Source organism: Phallusia mammillata, chromosome 2, assembly GCF_965637545.1.
Source record: "Phallusia mammillata chromosome 2, kaPhaMamm4.hap1.1, whole genome shotgun sequence".
In the NCBI taxonomy this organism is placed as follows: Eukaryota; Metazoa; Chordata; class Ascidiacea; order Phlebobranchia; family Ascidiidae; genus Phallusia; species Phallusia mammillata.
Window position 1 is genome coordinate 17,358,655 of NC_137253.1, and position 18,419 is coordinate 17,377,073.

General features: G+C 37.3%; 3 protein-coding genes across 4 annotated transcripts in view; 2 read left to right on the plus strand and 1 right to left on the minus strand.

The window, feature by feature from the left end:
- Positions 1-2,977: 2,977 nt before the first annotated feature.
- LOC145213086 (uncharacterized) lies at positions 2,978-3,568 on the minus strand. Its single transcript, XM_080081325.1, has one exon. It carries the CDS (start codon positions 3,566-3,568, stop codon positions 2,978-2,980), a length of 591 nt encoding a protein of 196 aa, XP_079937451.1.
- A 1,639-nt stretch (positions 3,569-5,207) lies between these two features.
- Positions 5,208-18,419, plus strand: part of LOC145212673 (3-phosphoinositide-dependent protein kinase 1-like) — a 48,241-nt gene continuing 35,029 nt past the window's right edge. Inside the window, exon 1 of one of the 2 annotated variants that reach the window (XM_080080892.1) lies at positions 5,208-5,348. The gene's annotated coding sequence lies outside the window, so the exon portion shown is untranslated. Of the gene's footprint in view, positions 5,349-16,704; positions 18,049-18,419 lie in introns of those variants that run through there. The other variant, XM_080080891.1, reaches the window with a different exon arrangement.
- Positions 5,342-7,991, plus strand: LOC145212672 (uncharacterized). The gene has a single exon (XM_080080889.1). The coding sequence runs from the start codon at positions 6,309-6,311 to the stop codon at positions 7,839-7,841; it is 1,533 nt and encodes a 510-aa protein (XP_079937015.1). The 5' UTR covers positions 5,342-6,308; the 3' UTR covers positions 7,842-7,991.

The following is an 18,419-nucleotide window of genomic DNA, read 5'->3' on the forward strand; positions in this document are numbered from 1 at the left end:
GAAGTCACGTGCTGTCCTTGGATGATTATTATGCGCAATTTTGCACAACTGGCTAAAATCCTGCAATCAACTTTTGTTTTTATGAAATACACATTTAGGCTTGCCCTCGACCGCGAGCCCTCGAAATAATGGCAAGGGGACCGTTTAGAAAAAAATATTAAAAAGTTTGGGAACCACTGCTTTAAACGGTTTTGCCATTCAGGTAAAACGGTATTTTGTACAGACAAAACATTCAATTTGGGTAAAATCCATGTGACAGTCATGACATTCAAAAATCTTAGCGCAATTAAAACCTCTACAGGCCAACATCCCATATTTTTGGGACCAGTTTTTTTGCACAATCGTTCAGATTTCACCACTTTTTTGATTTCTTCGCCAATTTAAGTGCAGTTGTGGGTGGCACGTTTGAAAAATTGATTTTTGGCTCTGACGACGAGCAGGCCATGCACAAAGCTGCACTACAGGCGTTCCATGGATGTCGGCAGGTGCTATGCAGCAAGCATTTGAAAGAGAACTTGCTGCGGTATGCTGTCGATAATGTTGGATTATCAGCAGATGATCGAAAATAGCTACAAGCTTTGTTTTTCCCCTTGTAAACAGCGAAGAATAGGTTGACTATTTCGGACATGAAGCGAATTTAAGAAGTTTTTGCCAAAAATGGCCTAAGCTTCTGCATTACGTGGAACATCGTTTTTTACCAGTTCTCAAAGATCAGGTGTGGAATTTGAAAAAGGTGGTTGGATATATTTGGACAAATAACAATGCCGAATCAATGAACCACGTGATTAAATCAAAAACTAACTGGAAACAACAAAAACTGCCACAGCTTATAGAGATGCTGCATGGTATTGTCCAAAGTCAATACACTGACGTCAAAAAAGCATTCGTGGGATTGGGTCCATCGCATTTTGCACCGGAATTTACCGTAATTCAATGTCAGTTTTACGCATGGGAACAGAAGACAGATAAAGAAAAACAACAGCATTTTCTTAATTTTATGAAACATAGAAAACAAGGCAATCCGCAATTACTTACAAAAGTGCCACCGAAAACAGCAGGGAAAAAGAAAAATCAAAAGAAAAGAATGCGATCCCACAAAACATAAATTTTGTTATTTTTTAGTAGTTCAATTATAGCCTCATGAAATTTGAACGCACCAAAACAGGTTTCCTGCAGCAATTTATAAATTGGTTATCGACACATTAAACGATTTACCTGCTGTATTTTGGAGCTACGTGGCACCAACTACAAGTTTCGTCGTGTCAAAAAAAGTTACCTGCAATAAGTACGAGTTTAGTCGAGTCTCAACAAGTTACCTGTAGCATTTTCGAGTTACGTCGCACCAACTACAAGTTTCGTCGTGTCAAAATAGGTTACCTGCACTAAATACGAGTTTAGTCGAGTCTCAACAAGTTACCTGTAGCATTTTCGAGTTACGTCGCACCAACTACAAGTTTCGTCGTGTCAAAAACGGTTGCCTGCACCAAATACGAGTTTAGTCGAGTCTAAACCAGTTACCTGTAGCATTTTCGAGTTACGTCGCACTAACTACAAGTTTTGTCGTTTTTAAAAACGGTTACCTGCACTAAATACGAGTTTAGTCGAGTCAAAACGAGTTACCTGTAGCATTTTCGAGTTACGTCGCACCAACTACAAGTTTCGTCGTGTCAAAAACGGTTACCTGCACTAAATACGAGTTTAGTCGAGTCTAAACGAGTTACCTGCGGCATTTTAAATTACATCTCACTAACTACTAGTTTCGTCGTGTCAAAAACGGTTACCTGCACTAAATATGAGTTTAGTCGAGTCTAAACGAGTTACCTGTAGCATTTTCGAGTTACGTCGCACTAACTACAAGTTTTGTCGTTTTTAAAAACGGTTACCTGCACTAATTACGAGTTTAGTCGAGTCAAAACGAGTTACCTGTAGTAAGCGACGTTCCTAGCGAAGTACTGCAGTGCTTACGAGTTCGGTCGAGTCCAAACGAGTTACCTGTGGCATTTTCGAGTTACGTCGCAGCAACTACAAGTTTCGTCGTGTCAAAAATGGTTACCTGCACAAAATACGAGTTGCGTCGAGTGCAAACGAGTTACCTGCAGCATTTACATTTTGACCTCGTTTTTCCCTATTTAAATGCATTACCTGCAGTAATCGAATTACCAAGCGGACCAGGCGAAGTACCTAGCGCACCAAGCGGATCTGTAGTATTCGAAGACACCGGTTGCAGGCAGTAGGATAAAAGTGCCGATTTTAATCTCGGACATAACATTACAAAAACAAGATGACCAGAAATTCGCAGAAGTACTAAATATGAGAGCAAATTAAGAAGCCACATAAAACAATATTTGTAAGAAAATGTAAATAAAAAGGGGTGTCAAACATGCGACCCTCCAAGAATTTTTGTGCGACCCGCGCAGTAAATTTAAAAGGCGAAAATATATAGGCGAAAATACCCTGTCGAGCCAGTGAGTTCACATAATACACAATAGCCATCGTTAGCATCTGCAATTTCGATTGTTGCGTGATTGTATGCCATTGTTTTTACCCAAAGCAACAAAGCACAGTTGGTTATTGTTTTTTTCACTCGACAACACCGAACATCTATGTAGCGACCGATCACTTGAATGGCAACACATTGGCTTGAGAACCTGTGTCCAGTTTGAACTGCACTGTAGAATGCTCAGACTTCTGGTTCACAACAGACAAAGTAACTTTCATCTTTGTTTGCTTGCCCTCAAAATGTTCGATTGCTGAAATTGACAAGAATCTGTTCACTTGCTCCTCAGCAGAGCTTGCAGCAATGTCATGCACAGTACTTGTGGACACTTTCTTGCATACAGTTGCAAAGTGATTACATACACCATACCTATGACAGGTTTTACCATATGCTGGACATTTTCCTTCTAGGTGACGCTTTCCACAATACTTGCACATTGGAGCATTGTATTGTACTGGTTTCTGTGGCTTTCTTGTGAACCTATTGTGAGTCTTCTTGGTGTGAATGGTGTTGACTTCCGGTTTGGACTTTGTCCTTTATTTGTGCCTTGCTGGCTTCTGCAGCTTGACAAATGTGTAAAGCTTTGGCCAGTGTCAGATGAGCTTCTCGCAGCAATCTTTCTCTAACACTACCATCATGGATACCAAACACAATCTTGTCCCTAAGGTGTCTGTCTTTGTGTTCACCGTATTCACAACCTTTCAACAATATTATGAGATCAGTGACCCATTGATCAAAAGACTCACCGTCATGTTGGCCTCTTTGCCAAAACTTGTGTGTCTCAAATACACAGTTTCTTTGAGGTTCACAGTACTGACGGAACTTCCGTAAGACATTCTCATAGTTATCATCTTTGTCATCATCTTCATTGGTGAAAACAAAATTAGAAAATACATCTTGAGCCTCCTGCCCTGCGCAATGTAGAAGAATTGCGACCTGCGTCTTGCCGGGTTTGGAACTTAATTCCGCGGCCGTATAATATGTTCGAAAGCACATTTCCCATTTTCGCCAGTTATCAGGTGTATTTCCTGATGTGAAACGTATCGAAGTGGGTGGCCTGAACTGATCCATCTTAAAGTATACGATTCAAATCTTCTGACATCATGTAACGTCTGGACCGCGTGGGCTGTATATTTCACAATAATAACGAATACAAAACAGGGTTGCCAGGTATGGTCGGCTGGATTCGGACAGTAATTGTCTGAAAATCGGACATTTTAGGACAAAAAAAACGAGAGCGTAAAATTGCTAACAAGGTATCAATATCGAGGTGCCAACTGCCATTTTTTGTGCGTTTACGTTCCCTACACTCATAAGCGCGGAGTTTTACACAAATGCAAAGTGACCGACGTAAAATATGACGTCACTTATGCGTGCAACCACTAGAACTGAAATCCAAACTTGAAGCCCAACAAACTTCTCATGTTGGAAAAAACGATATGTTTGAAATAATATTTAGTTGGCAATTGCAACACGTTGCTGTTGTGTTTATCATTGGTTTCGCACTGTTTAAAAATGTTTCGTCAACTTGTTGCTTCATATCAGCTCAGATAACCATTTGTTACAATACAATTGCATTGTACACAACAATGGCCAAACATTCACTGGCAGACAATTATGTATTTAATGTCATAAACAAGGTACTAACCAAAACAAGTTGCACTTTTAAACCACGTTTTGTCGTAAAAAAGGGTTTGCAACCTTCAAAAAATAGGAAGGAGACAAAAAGTTATTCAATCAGCAAAATTCGGACATATTAGGACAAAAAACTAAATGTCCTAATGATTTTTAGGCGTCGGACACAGCATGTGAAATTAGGCCAATTTGTCGTTTTTTTGTCCGATTTTTAGGCCACCTGGCAACCCTGATACAAAATGGTGGCAAACATAACACGTGACCACTTGAGGCAGTATTTACATCCAACTATCACAAACGCTTTCTAAAACCATAGAGCACTAATACCAAAGAACTCTATAACCAAAGAACTTTATAGGGTTCTTTGCTAATAACTAGAGAGGTAACTGATTGTTCACTCAAGCGTGAAATCAATCATAACTTTCTTGTTTAGCAAATACGTATAATTTTTGAAGCAAGAAGGTATTTAACAACTTTATTCTTTGGAATAGAGTTTTAGTTTTGCAAAACAAACAAACAAATAAAGAATTGCGGCACCTTTGTTTTTGATCAACCTCTGCAGATTGGTCACGCTTGGATAAACCGTTGCCACGTGATCATTATGGGTTCCCCTTCCCTGAGGTAGAGCTACTAACACTGAGCTTGGTCTGGCGTTTATAGTGCTGTTACAGCAATTTGGGTTTATGGTGAGAATAATTGCTGAGTCAGCACCATAAACGCCTATGCTCTTTTGCGCCACCTACCCGAAGTTCTTAGGCCGGGGGCCAGCCCAAACTCAGTGTTAGTAGCTCTACCCTTCCCTGAAGGGGACGCATCTTGTGTTCAATCATTTTTTTTTCTTTTTTCTCCGGTGAAGTTTGTCCATGCACTTTTGGCATGAAATCTTTGGTGAATTTGGATGAAACTTTCACTGATGGTAGATATATTTATGCAGATGTGTCATTTGCTTTGTTTGACTTGATAACCCCAGTATTTACCCCGCTAGACCCCAAAGTGTAAAACGTTTTTGTATGTTGCTGCGCACCACAAATGAAAGATTTCTGTGGTGTAATGGTGTAATAGAGGCACCAGTACATACAGTTCTTGTGTTTGTGCATTACTTGGTGAGAGGTGAGAGGTGAGAGGTGTTGATTGTATTTGAATAAGGCAAGCATCTGTCTACCTGTTCAAAAGAAAGAGAGAAAACAAAAAAGCAAAACAAAAAAAAGAGACAAAGGTAACCCTTGCACGTTTTTGGTGTGTTTTAACTTTTTCACGTGTTTTTCTTTTGTGTGCACGTTTTGACTTGTGCTGCGAGCTAGGCAGTTTGTTTATTTAGAACCTTTCTTTGTCAGACAGCTAGCGGAGCCTTTTCTTGGGCGCTTAGGCGCCCCTAGTGTTTTTACTTCTTTCCGCCCTTCTCTTTCGGTAAAGCAATAAACGCTAGTTCTCTCCTCTTTTAGCCTTTTTTCTTAAGTAAAACGTAACTCGCCTTCTAAAGGCCTCTACCCGGTTAACGACCCTTAGTGTTTTATCTCTGCCTTTTTAACTGCCCTTTTTTTTCTGTGGCCCTTTTAACTTTGCCCCTAAGGCCCTTACGCCCTCTAGTGTTTTAACCTTTTTCTTACGTAACTTTTGCCCTTAAGGCCCTTTGGTTTTTTTGTAACCTTTTGGTCTCTTCCTGCTCTCTGGCGCCACCCCCCTGACCCCGCCCTCCTTACAAGGAGCGGCGCCAGCGGGTTTGCGTCACAGAGCCCTTTTTTTTCCTTTGTGTTGTCCTTTTTTTTTTTTTTTTTTGAGGTCAAGCCCCACTGATTGCCTGCCGGCTATCGCTGGGACTTCCCCTCCCCCTAGGCAATCAAGAGTTGTTTGATTGTCTTTGTCCTTTGATTTTTTTCGTACGGTTGAATTTTTGACTTTCGGGGATTTCCCCTTCCTGTAAGGGAATTCCCCTATTTTGATACCTTGCTTTCGCGCGCCTGAAGCCAGCTCTCAAAAACCGGTACTTCCCCTAACGCGATACTCACAACATAGAAATCACCAACTTTTAACTTTTTCAAACTCTGCTCCTTTTAACGAAAACAGGCCGCACCCTTGTTGACCAGCCTTAAATAAATTCAAATAACCCCCGAGTCATCGGTATTTCCTTTTTTTATTTTTTGTTTCCATTTTTCAAAATTTTCACGTAACAATAAAAATGCCGCAAGAATACTGCGACGAATATCGATCTCTACACATTCAGGTCGTCAGTGAAGAATGGATACCCTTTGACATTTTTATGTTAGTTTTCGAACCGGGCAACCCTTTAGAAAAATATAAAGAAGCGTTGGTTGCATGCAGATCAATTAACAGAAAAAGCTCACTTTTCAAAATAACCTTCGCCGAAAAGAACACTGGAGACATCGCAAGACTTCATAAAGAACTTAAAAACTCTGTCAGATGGACTGACCAAGCCAAGTCGATAATTCTTCAAAGCTTTTTACCTCCAAAACCACTTACCAGACTCACACTTTTCCCAGTTCCAATAGAATTTAAACGTAAACATTTCGAATCAGCAGCAAGGAATATGGATTGGGGCCACTACAACAAGCACACTTTTTTAACATACAGAAAATACCCAAATATCTTCAATAGTTATGTGCATCTGTTCTTGGAAGAGGCAGTTTTAGAAAACATTCCTATACAAGTTAAAATGTTTGGCCACGAGGTGCAAATTGCAAAGCCAGGGGAGTCCTTCGGACCTTCATGCATCACCTGCCAACAGCGTGGGCACTGGACTTCCCAGTGTCCCCGACGTTTCACGTGCAGACTCTGCTATGAATCTGGTCACACACAGAAAACCTGCCCACTCAACTCGCCCATAGAATCTTCATCACCAGGCACAACATCTTCAGATGATGAAACCGTAAACCGATACAAAACAGAATTTCCAAAACTACCGAAAAATAAAAAAAAATCCACACCAAAGGACAAGCTAGATAACAGGCAAAAACCAGAAGACCTTACAAATGTTGTCATCCAAGAAGAACGAAAACAGAAAAAGAAAGAAAAATTCGACCAAAATATAACTCTTGACAAAAGCCTGGGACTGGATCCATCACCTTCAAGCACGTTGCAGGGCATTCCCGAAGCACCAGAACCGCCGCCAGACAAAGAAATGAGCGAGGACCAAAACAAAGAACCGGAACCCACTAAAAAAAAACCGCAGAACGACCCCTCCCCAACTATGCTCATCGATGAAGACGAAGATCCGGCCAAAAAACTCCAACCAAAACAGATCAAATTCCCATCATCCTCTTCCCTTTCAAATTACGGTACGCCACTTTCACCAGAAAACAAAGTACAGAAATCTAAAACCGGACAAGAAGTAACAACAACATCAACCGAACCCCAGAATCAACCAGATACGGACAAATCCGAACCAGACTTAGTTCCTCCACCCTCTATTTTTTCAACATCATCATCGGAAGCTCAATCCACACCTGAGTCTGACAAGCAAGTAGAGAAAGCTGGCCCAAGCAAACAACAAAATGCTATCACACTATCGAAAACTGGACAAACCAAACCAAGACCCTCTTCGGCACCACAGACTCCACATAAAGAAAAAAGTCAAGCAAACAAGAGAAGAAATTCAAGCTCGGACAAAAAGAAAAAGAAGAAGAAAGCAAAGACAAAATTTACAAAAGGAACACCCCACCCCAATAAAGCGCATTCAAGCTTTCGGCGTTAAACGTGAATGGACTTGAATCGAACTTAAAAAACGTATCTACTTTTCTCGCAACCGATGACTCTGACTCGGACATAATTCTAATTCAAGAAGTACATTTAATAGACCAAAACATTTTTACAAATTGGGCCCAAAAACAAAATTTAGACTTTTACTTTAACTCCATTTGGAAACATGAATCCCAAAACGTACCCAAAAATAAATTTGACGGCACCCTCATTCTTGTTAAAAAATCATTTTCTAATAACCTCGACATTAAGCATGAAATTGTGGTGGACCAACGTATTCATAAGATTAGTTTTACTACAAATTCCCAACTCTATGAAATAGTCAATATTTATCTCCCATCCGGTGCGCACAATATTAAAAATAGAATTGACCTCTTTAAAACAATTTTCGCAAATACCAATCAAAACCCCTGTAAAATAATAGCCGGCGATTTCAATTTTGTTGAAAGCAAACTTGACACAATCAACCCAAATTTTAGATTAGAAAAAGATTCAAAATTATGGACGCAATTATGTGGACAACACGGATTTATAGACTGTTTTCGCTTTAAATACCCGAAGAAAAAAATTTTCACTCGAATAACCGCACGCGCCTCAACAAGGATAGATAGAATTTACTGCAATATTCAAATGCTACACAAACTAAATTCGGCCAATCACACCAACTATCCATACTCCGACCACAATTTCGCACCTAACATTTCGATAATTTTAAACAAGCAAAAACGATGGGGAAAACCGCTGTGGAAACTCAATTTGACCCTTTTAGAAAACCAAGAATACACCGACTTAATAAATAACTTAATCCTCGATTTTGAAAACGAAAAAGACCGTTTCGCTAACCCCTTTGATTGGTGGGAGAACCTTAAAAAGAAAATACGCAAAAAATCGATCACGTTCGCAATTAATTTGAAACGCAACGAAAAATTAGAAAACCAAAAAATACAACGAGAATTTGAAGACCTCATGGCAATTTTAACCCCCACGAACCTGGACGCCAACTTAAAAATTTTAGAACTCCAGAAAAAAATAAAAAGCAACGCTGAAAAACCTTTACACGGCGCAAAAATAAGAGCTAGAATTAAAGACTATTGCAACGACGAAAAACCGGACAAATCCTTTTTTAGTACCGAAGTCGTGAAACAAGAAAAAACAAGCATTCGCCTACTCAAAATTAATGGACAAGAAATTACCGACCCCGAAGTAATCTTGCGAAACGTACACCTTTTCTACTCTAATCTCTGGCAAAAAACTAACGACACCACCGATACGGCCCAAAATTTCTTCCAATCGAATTTAAAAAACTACCCCGATCAACCATTAGATGCCCCAATCTCACTCAAAGAACTAGAAACAACCAAAAACGCCATGAACAAAAATTCATCCCCTGGAAACGACGGAATCCCCATTGAATTCTACTCACATTTTTGGAAAAATTTAAAACAACATTTAATTGAACTAATCTACAATATTTATTTCGCAAAACAACTTCCGCCCTCTTTAAAAAATGCGGTGGTCAAATTAATCCCCAAAAAGAGCGACAAAAATTTAATAAAAAACTGGCGTCCAATATCCCTTTTAAACGCGGACTATAAATTAATTAGCAAAACAATCGCCCGACGTCTTCAAAATGAACTTAACGAAAAATTATCACCGGAACAAAAATGCGGATTAGATAAACGATATATCCAACACATACATTATAATATTAAAGCAGCAATCGACTTGAGCAAAGAAAAACAAAATCCTTTAGCCCTTATTATGTTAGACATTGAGAAAGCTTTCGATACCGTGGACCACAAATTTATGCTTAAAGTACTAAAATCGTTAAACATAAATGAATACACTCGTACCTGGATCCAAATTTTGTATACCAATATTAATAGTAAAATAAATGTTAATGGCAAACTAACTGACGAAATAAAAATAAATAGAGGAGTTCGACAAGGGTGTGGCCTGTCTATGCTCCTTTATGTGGCTGTGGCAGACACGCTAATTCGTGCAACCAATCTAAATTTTCAAATCAACGGAATCAAATTTGGCACCACCGAATTCAAACTACAACAATATGCTGATGACACAACCTTCCTTATATCAAATAAACAATCGGTATTCGAAATTTTCAAACTTATGGACTTATATCGTAACGCCAGCGGCCAAGCAATCAACCAAAGCAAAACCGAAATTATTGGCATATCACAAAATTTACGCAACGAACTAAACTTTGTATATCCCGATTTCACGAAAACCAGCGCCAAAATTCTAGGACTCCATTGTACAAACAATCATTTCGACCCATACTTAAATTGGAACCCAATTCTCCAACAAACCAAACACATCACATCCATTTTTTCGGCCCGCAAATTATCAATTTTTGGAAAAATATCCATAATTAACACTTTAATTTACCCAAAAATCCTATTCACTGCAAGAGTTACAAATCCGCTACCAAAACATATCAAAGAAATTAAAACCGCAATATTCAAATTTTTCTGGTACCCCAAAAAAATTGAACAAACCAAAAGAAACAAATTAAAAGCCCCATATGAAAAAGGCGGAATCAAATTCCCAGACTTAGAAACGAAACTCAATGCTTTAAAATTAGAAAAACTACGCGACCTTTTAACAACCTCAAATCCAAACGAATTATGGCAAATTTGGGCAATGTATAATCTCGGAACTAAATTAAAACAAATCAACCCTGCACTTTTTAATAATTCCAGACCCAACGCGTTTACGCCAAACAGGGAATGGCAACAAATCTACAACCTTTACTTAAATTTACTAGAATACAACAACGATTTCGAATGGAAAAAATCAAAACTGAGGCATTTTTATTTTGAATTAATTAAATACATAGACTTAGACACTACCCCGGCACACCTCTCAGATTTCAGTTGGAGAAGTGCCTTGTTCCGATCTAAAGGATCAAGGCACTTCTTCCACAACAAAGAAAGAGAATGCGCTTACTTTGCGATCCAAAAATCGTACAAATGGGGAGACTTTTACAGAAAACATAATTTAAATATATTGCCCAATCGTAAAATTCGGAAAACGCGATGCAAATTCTGCCGCAATAAAAACGATGACATCACACACCTCCTAACAGAATGCCCAACCACAATTTTAATAACTAACTTTCTACACGACCTGGCCCAAAATAATTTGAACTTTAATTTTGATCCCAATAACGACCTGAAACTTTATAATCACTTTGATTCGGACATCCCGTTAATTGTTATTAAAGCAACAGCAATCTGGCGTAAATCAATAATCAACCAAAAACAAAAGCTCGACTTTCTAAATTCGTATGTCGAAAATCCCAATGCCTTCGCCAAAAAATTAGCAGAAAAAATTTACGCATCCCTTAAAAATCAACTTGAAATTTTTACGAAACAACTCGGTGAACAAGCAATTGAATTAAAATTTGGAATAAATACTGACCAATAAAAAAAACAAAAAAAAACAGCCACATCAAGGAGAAAAAAAAATATACGTATTTATATCTGTACTAGTTGTACTTGAATATTTATATCCGTACAATAAGTAATGAACTTGTTTTTTTGTATGATTTTTTAATGTTTTGCTCTCTACTGCCAGCTCGCGGCGTTTAATTTATGTACTTTTCAGTTTTGCAAGGGTTACCCGTTTTTTATGTTTACGATATGCTTTCTATGTTATGTTTGATTATTTTTGTTTTTTTTGGGTGCATATTGTTTTTCCTTTATTTAGGAAGGAGACGGCATTACCTACCGTTTTTTTTTTGCGGTCGGTCGTCACTGGTTGAGGCGGGGCGGGGCCTCTACATAGAAAAAAAAAAAAAGGTGTTAACATCGTTGTAACGTCAGAAGCGTGGACGAATGTTGTTGATAACAACTAGTGCAGTGTTTTTCAACCTTTTTTGAGCCACGGAACACTTTATACATTAAAATATGTTTGCGGAACACCAAACGAAATTTTGATGCAATAAAACAACTATAGGCTCAGGGTGACACTAAAACGCTAAATCGCACATCACGTAATCACTAAAACGGATGAAAACGCTCATATAGCGCTATTAAAGTTGGGGAAAGTTTTACGAAATCGTATCATTGAAACTAGTTACCTAAATACAATATTCGCCTAGTACTGACTGTTCCGTGATTTATCGTTTTCCGCGCAAGCAATTATGCTGAACGTCAGAAAGTTTGCTGAATCTCGTGTCGACTGAAACAGCGTTTAAATGTTATATTATTTTTAAAGGTCACCCAAAGCTAAATTGTCAGCAATTTACCCGCGATTCAGCTATTTCATTATTAGACAACGAGTCTTAATATTACACAACAATAAATGAAGCCAATCACTACAGAACATTCCAATTGGGGATGGTGGATAATTATTTTCATGAAAGAAAACCTATTTCCGCCTATTGTATTGAACCAGTGATTTTCGACCGGTGTTTGACATAAAACACTATCCAAACCATAGAAGTCTAAAACATTAGAATCCTATATTCAAACCAGCAAATTTCTCGCGGAACACCTGACGATCTTTCACGGAACACTAGTGTTCCGCGGAACACCGGTTGAAAATCACTGACCTAGTGGTTAGAATTTTAAACATTTTTCGATTTGGATAAAATTTTACATGACTGTTAATTAGGTCATCGTGGTTTCATATTTTATACTTTTGGGTGTTAAACCCCATCAGTTACCCCCACTGACCCCCTAAAATGGGTGAGTTTTTTAAACGGTGTCGGAATTTAGTGAAATTTTAAATACTTGCAGAATTAGTCATCTATAGGTATCAATTGTTTTGTTTAACCCTGTAATCCCAATATTTACCCCTCTAGCCCCCTAAAAAGGGTGATTTTTTTAAACATTGTCCGAATTTGATGAAATTTGGACAGCTTATAGAGTGTGTTATTTATCGTTGTTGTTTGTTATGTTCAACCCTGTCACCACAACATTTACCCCACTAGCCCCCCAAAATGGTCCATTTTGTAAACAATGTCAGAATTGAATGAAATTTACATACCTTGTAGAGTGTGCCATTTCTAGGTGTAGAATTTTGTGTTTAACCCTGTTGCCCCAACATTTATCCCACTAGCCCCCCAAAATGGTTCAATTTTTTAAAGTTTAAACAATGTATGAATTAAATGAAATTTCGACAGTTTGTAGAGTGTACCATTTGTAGGTGTTGATTGTTGTGTTAAACTCTGTAGTACCTATCATTTACTCCACTAGACTCCTACAGTCAAGTACAATTCACCATTAATAGGAGCTGATTGTAGTGTTTTAGCTAGTGATGTACCGAATCGGCTAAATTTCGATTCGGCCGAAACCGAATATTCGGCGGTTTTGGCGAATAAATTCGGCCGAATCAACCGAATCAATTATGACGTCACGCGAAGTCGTACGCTACGCGTTAGACATGAATAAATGTTCATCTACCAGGCAACTAGTGCAGAATAGTCGTGTTTCGTCCTCATTTCAGTTCTGTGGGGTTTAAAATTGCCTTAAGCATGATTGACAACCTGCCTATGAATTACTAATTTTTTTGACTACAGTGGGAAAAACGATAATGTGTTGAAAAAGATAAAAATTGACGCGATTTTCGTTATGTTTGGGCTTTTGAAAGAATCCGTGGTACCTTAATAAACAGAAAAGACATGTTTTACGCTTTAAATTTGTGTTCGTAAAAGATTCGGTTTCGGATTCGGATCTTTGCAAAAATGACCGATTCGGCCGAAAAAATTCCGCAAAAGGAATATTCGGTGCATCTCTAGTTTTAGCCTATTTTCTCACTATTTAACACTTTTTTTCTCAGATAGTCATAAAATAGAAAAACCTTCAAAAATGTATGAATGGAATGAATTTGAATAGTCTTTACTCCATATAGCATATTTATTTATGCACAGTACCGATCACTGTGTTTGGCAAACTTTCTCATTGTAATCTCTTGAAATGCATTATTTACAACTTTGCATGTGTGGGGACCCATGAGTTTCTGCTTGCGGAAACAACTAAGGTTATAAAAGACAGTGGATGATATGGGACCCAATATAAAATAAGTGTCGGATGTAAATATATGTTAAGAAATAGGTCACAGTGTATGTGCAATGGCAGTATGTGCTAAGCCACCCTTCTAGTTATGGGTCCCCTTCCATGAAGGGGACACATATTGTTTTTGTCCGTATTTTTTTTCTTTTTTCTTTTTTTCTTTTTTTCTTTTTTCTTTTTTTCTTTTTTTCTTTTTTTCAAACAAGCCCTATGATGCAGAAATATTTAAAAATTTTAACAATTGTTTAAGCAGGGTTTTCGTTTAGTATCTAAAATTTTGCCAGTTACCTTTACAACCCATAATATGTGTACGCTATCAGTCAGATATAAGTCCCAAGGGAGGAATTCACTGGTTTACGATTAAGGCGGCAGAGCGGGAGTGCTCAGCTTGACGTCCGGACAGACGTTTTACGAGACAGTCGTTTGGGTGATTAGAAATCAGCTGTTTTTTGTGTGTGCAGCAATGCTGTGTCATTTTATTGAGTTATCACGCGCATTTTCAGTTTTGGCGAAGGTTTTACACCTAAGACGTAATTTAAACTCGATAAACGTACATCGGTTAAGGACTGCATGCTGTTAAAAACAGTGTCAAAAGGTCATTAAACGGTCGTTTTTGCGAAACAAAGTTAAGTGAAAAACAAGTTGTTATGTATACCTTTGTAGCAAACGACTTTTTTATATTGTGTCTAATATAACAGTTAAGGCTTTCTAGAAAAATTTGTGTTTAAAAACTGAACTTGAACCACAATATCAAGGTCAAAGCAAGAGATTAAATAGAGTATTTTCCCCGTTATTTTTTTACTGATTTTTTTGTAATTATATGTAGTTATATAATTATTATATATAATGATGAAAAAAGAATACGGACAAAAACTTTTAAAGTTGAGTTAATGCTTTGTGAAAAATTTGTCCTTGAGAATCTAAAAATAACCGCAACACAGGTTTACCGTAAATCCGCATAAACACGCGTGTAGGGACCTATTTGTTTTGGATTGCAAAAACAATCATATATGTAGATAAAATTGTGTATAGTATAGTAAATTGGTAAATATCGTACAGAATATATAAAATGGAAGCATATCAGAAAGCCACTTTTCTAGTTTTATTTGAAACTTATTGGACACCTTCATAAAACTGTCTTAAAACAACAAAAAACAAAACTTGTGCTCAAGTAATGGATATTTTTGGTGGCAATGAATACAAGTTAAATCTTCTTGTTCAGTTTGAATTCCCTTTGAAAACCGTTCTTCTGTTAAATTTCCATTCTTAATTTTATTCGCACGATTGTTTGCCAGAGTAAGTTAAATGTCATCAATCATGTTGAAAAAAATACATTTGTTCTGGTGCACCCTGCAAAAAAACTATGTTTATTATAAAAGTAAATAACTTTGGTAGGAACTCCATATTTTTCTTCATTCTATTAGCTTTAAAGCTTAACTGTAAATGTCATAACATTGGTAACTACAAATAAATGTCAGTTGTTTGAAGAAATTAGTACAGTAATGTTATACTAGGCTGGCGTTTGTAATTTGCTTGAGTTTAATAGGATTCTGAAAGACCATACAGTTTTTGCATGTCCTAGAGCAGTGGTGGCCAACCTATGGGGCATGCGCCAAACGTGGCGCATTGCATGATTAGAAAGGGCGCATTGCCTTCTTTTGATAATCATGAAAATCAAATTAATAAACTAATAAATAAATAAAGTAAGTCAGCCCTATTAATTACATATATATATAGTTTATCAGAGTTATTTTTTACTTAATAGTTCTTATTTCTTATTACTATCCTTCTCATGCAAAAGTTGTTTCTTTCTCTTTCTCTCTATATACAAAAAGTAGTCATAGAAGGTGGGGTTACGACACATCCAATAACAGTATGTTAAAAAGTTGGCGAATGGTATGTAGAAGGTTGGCCACCCCTGTCCTAGAGTAAAATGTGTCTCCTTTTGGGGTCTTGGGAGTAAATGCAGTGTGGATTTTATACCCCAACTGTATTCAGCTGTGCCATCATAGAGCACTAAGTTATTAGTGCTCTATGCCAGTGGTCGGCAACCGCCGGTCCGCGGCCCGGTACCGGTCCGTATAATTTTTCAGGTTAAATGCTACAAAACATTTTGCCCATGTATCCCGGGGTTGATAAACTAATTTAACGTTTTTATCGCTAAATATTTGTAGTTTTTTGAAGACCGGTCCGCGATAAAATTTCACCTTCTAAAGCGGTCCGCAGTGCAAAAAAGGTTGCCGACCCCTGCTCTATGCTAAAATCAATGATTTTGAAACGCTGCATTGTTATTTTGTGATCCGGTCAACCGAAAAAAAAAAACGTATGATAGTAAAAAGCTACTCGGTAAACCGGTTAAACGTCATCCGGATAATTCAAAACTAATTACCAGACGTCCGAAATTTTCCGGACATGTCCGGAATTTAGCCGTAACCGGAAATAAGTTTAAAACACACTTTTAATTTCGCAATTTTGGCGTGTAGTATGCTTCCTTACGGGACTTATAACTGTTATCTGTGTTTTTGATGCACAATTCACGCGAAACAACTGATCACTGAAACCGCCGGCAATTTTGCTTACGATAAAATGGTAACCCCCATATTAGACGAGACATGCATGTTGTAAAACATTGTTGTAACAATAATTCATGGGCAACAAAAAAATTTTTTTTTACTGGTGTCTGTAATGTTTTAACTGATTTTGACTAATTCTAGTGCCCTGATTTCAAAAATGCAATCGGTTTATCGGTATCACGTTTTCCTGTTATGGCACATCCACGTTTGAAAAACAATCTTTGTGTGTATACACTATAGTGAAACATGTTTTGAGTATTTTATTTGAAATTAACGTTATTGCAAGAACAAAATTTCGAATTTAATTTTAAATGTAACAGGTGGACACTCCTAACAAACCAAATTCAACACAAAAAAAAAACAAAAAAATGTTTCAAATTTGTAAGTTATCAGGTACATCAGGTATAGGCCTATACACATGTAGGCTACTTTGGTAACTTTCGGATACTGAGTGGCAGCAATATCGTCCCGTTTAATTGACCAACAGCAGTTAGCCAGGACCACATTATTCTCTCTTCCCTGACACGTTTCGTTTTACTGATATCCTGTTGGAACTTTTCTGCTTAATTCTCATCATTTATATCCCCTACGTTTTAAGGGAAGTGTAGCTTTATACTCATTTTCGTACCGAATTTTTCAGACCGCTTAATAACTTAGTTATGTACTCTTTCTAATAATTTCAGTCCCTTTCTACAGTTTTTGTCCATTACTGCAATATTCCAGTCAACATTAGGTAAGTGGAGCCCGTTGCATGTCCTAAACCCCTAAAGCCACATCGAAGAGATATGCACATTTGATACCGATCTTTTTTTCCTTTTAGTTGTGTTGTATGGGTATTCACCAGTAATGTAGCATAAAACATCTTGGTAATTCATGCAACACCTTATAGATGACCTAGCCACTATTAATTTTAGTTTTACCACCTTGCTTTACTAGTCTGAAAATCACTCCATGAAACACGTATAGTTTAAACTTTAACGTTACCGCTAGCCTGCACCAACCCTTTTTAGACAGAGCATAAGCATAGAACGCATATTCATGCTATGAAACTGACTGCACTGTAGAAAATTGATGTGTATCATGTAACAAAACTTTAACAAACACATAAAAGCATGATTTTAAAGTCATTGAATCAATATGTCATAAATTTTGATTTTGTAAATAACTTAAAAAGTTGAACTGATTGAAGAAAACCGTAATGATTATTGAAATCAGCACCCCAAAATTAGTCAATATCAGTTTTAACATTAAAGACACCAAAAATTGTGTTGGCCAGTGTATAATTAAGTGACGTACTTTATTTTACTAGGTGACCAATTTAAGTCATTACAAATGACGGCCGCTACACTGGCTTCGTGCGTAGTCCTAAACTGCTAACGCAGATTTATTTGTATGGTTTCTAGCCGGAAATGATATCATCAGATATACCACTCATCTATGTTAGAAAACCGTGTGTGTTATTGTTATTGTTCAGAGTGATTTTGCTGCTGCTGTAGGCTACATACAAAGCTGTAAATGTCAAGCTGAAATATAGCCTGAGCTAAAGCCTTGCAGTTGACGAACATAGTTAAAATATAATTTGTTTGAAGTAAGTGTCGTTTTGCAGTACTGTAAATAAAACTATCTAAGAATCAGAGAAAAACAAAAAAGGAACCAGAGAACCAGAATTAATTGTTACTTCAACTAATGTAAAAACGCAAATTAAATCTGTATGGCAAGAATTAAAGATTTTAAAACTTACTCCGCGACATACCTGTTTAAAGCAGAGTATAGAATGCGAAAGTTCCAGAAACGTTAAAGTCAAAGTTGATTATTTGTAATTCGTTGCGTAATATGTTTTAATCAAATTTGGGAGAAAAAAATACGCTGAGGATTTAACGTTACAACAATTAGCTTCAAAACCGTTGAAGCTAGAGTAACGTGTTTAAAACGTGAATAACTGACCAGTTGTAAAAACAG

Bases quoted from the DNA above. Each gene is read 5' to 3' on its own strand.
- LOC145213086 (XM_080081325.1), bottom strand. From the start codon at position 3,568: ATGGATCAGTTCAGGCCACCCACTTCGATACGTTTCACATCAGGAAAT.
- LOC145212672 (XM_080080889.1), top strand. From the start codon at position 6,309: ATGCCGCAAGAATACTGCGACGAATATCGATCTCTACACATTCAGGTC.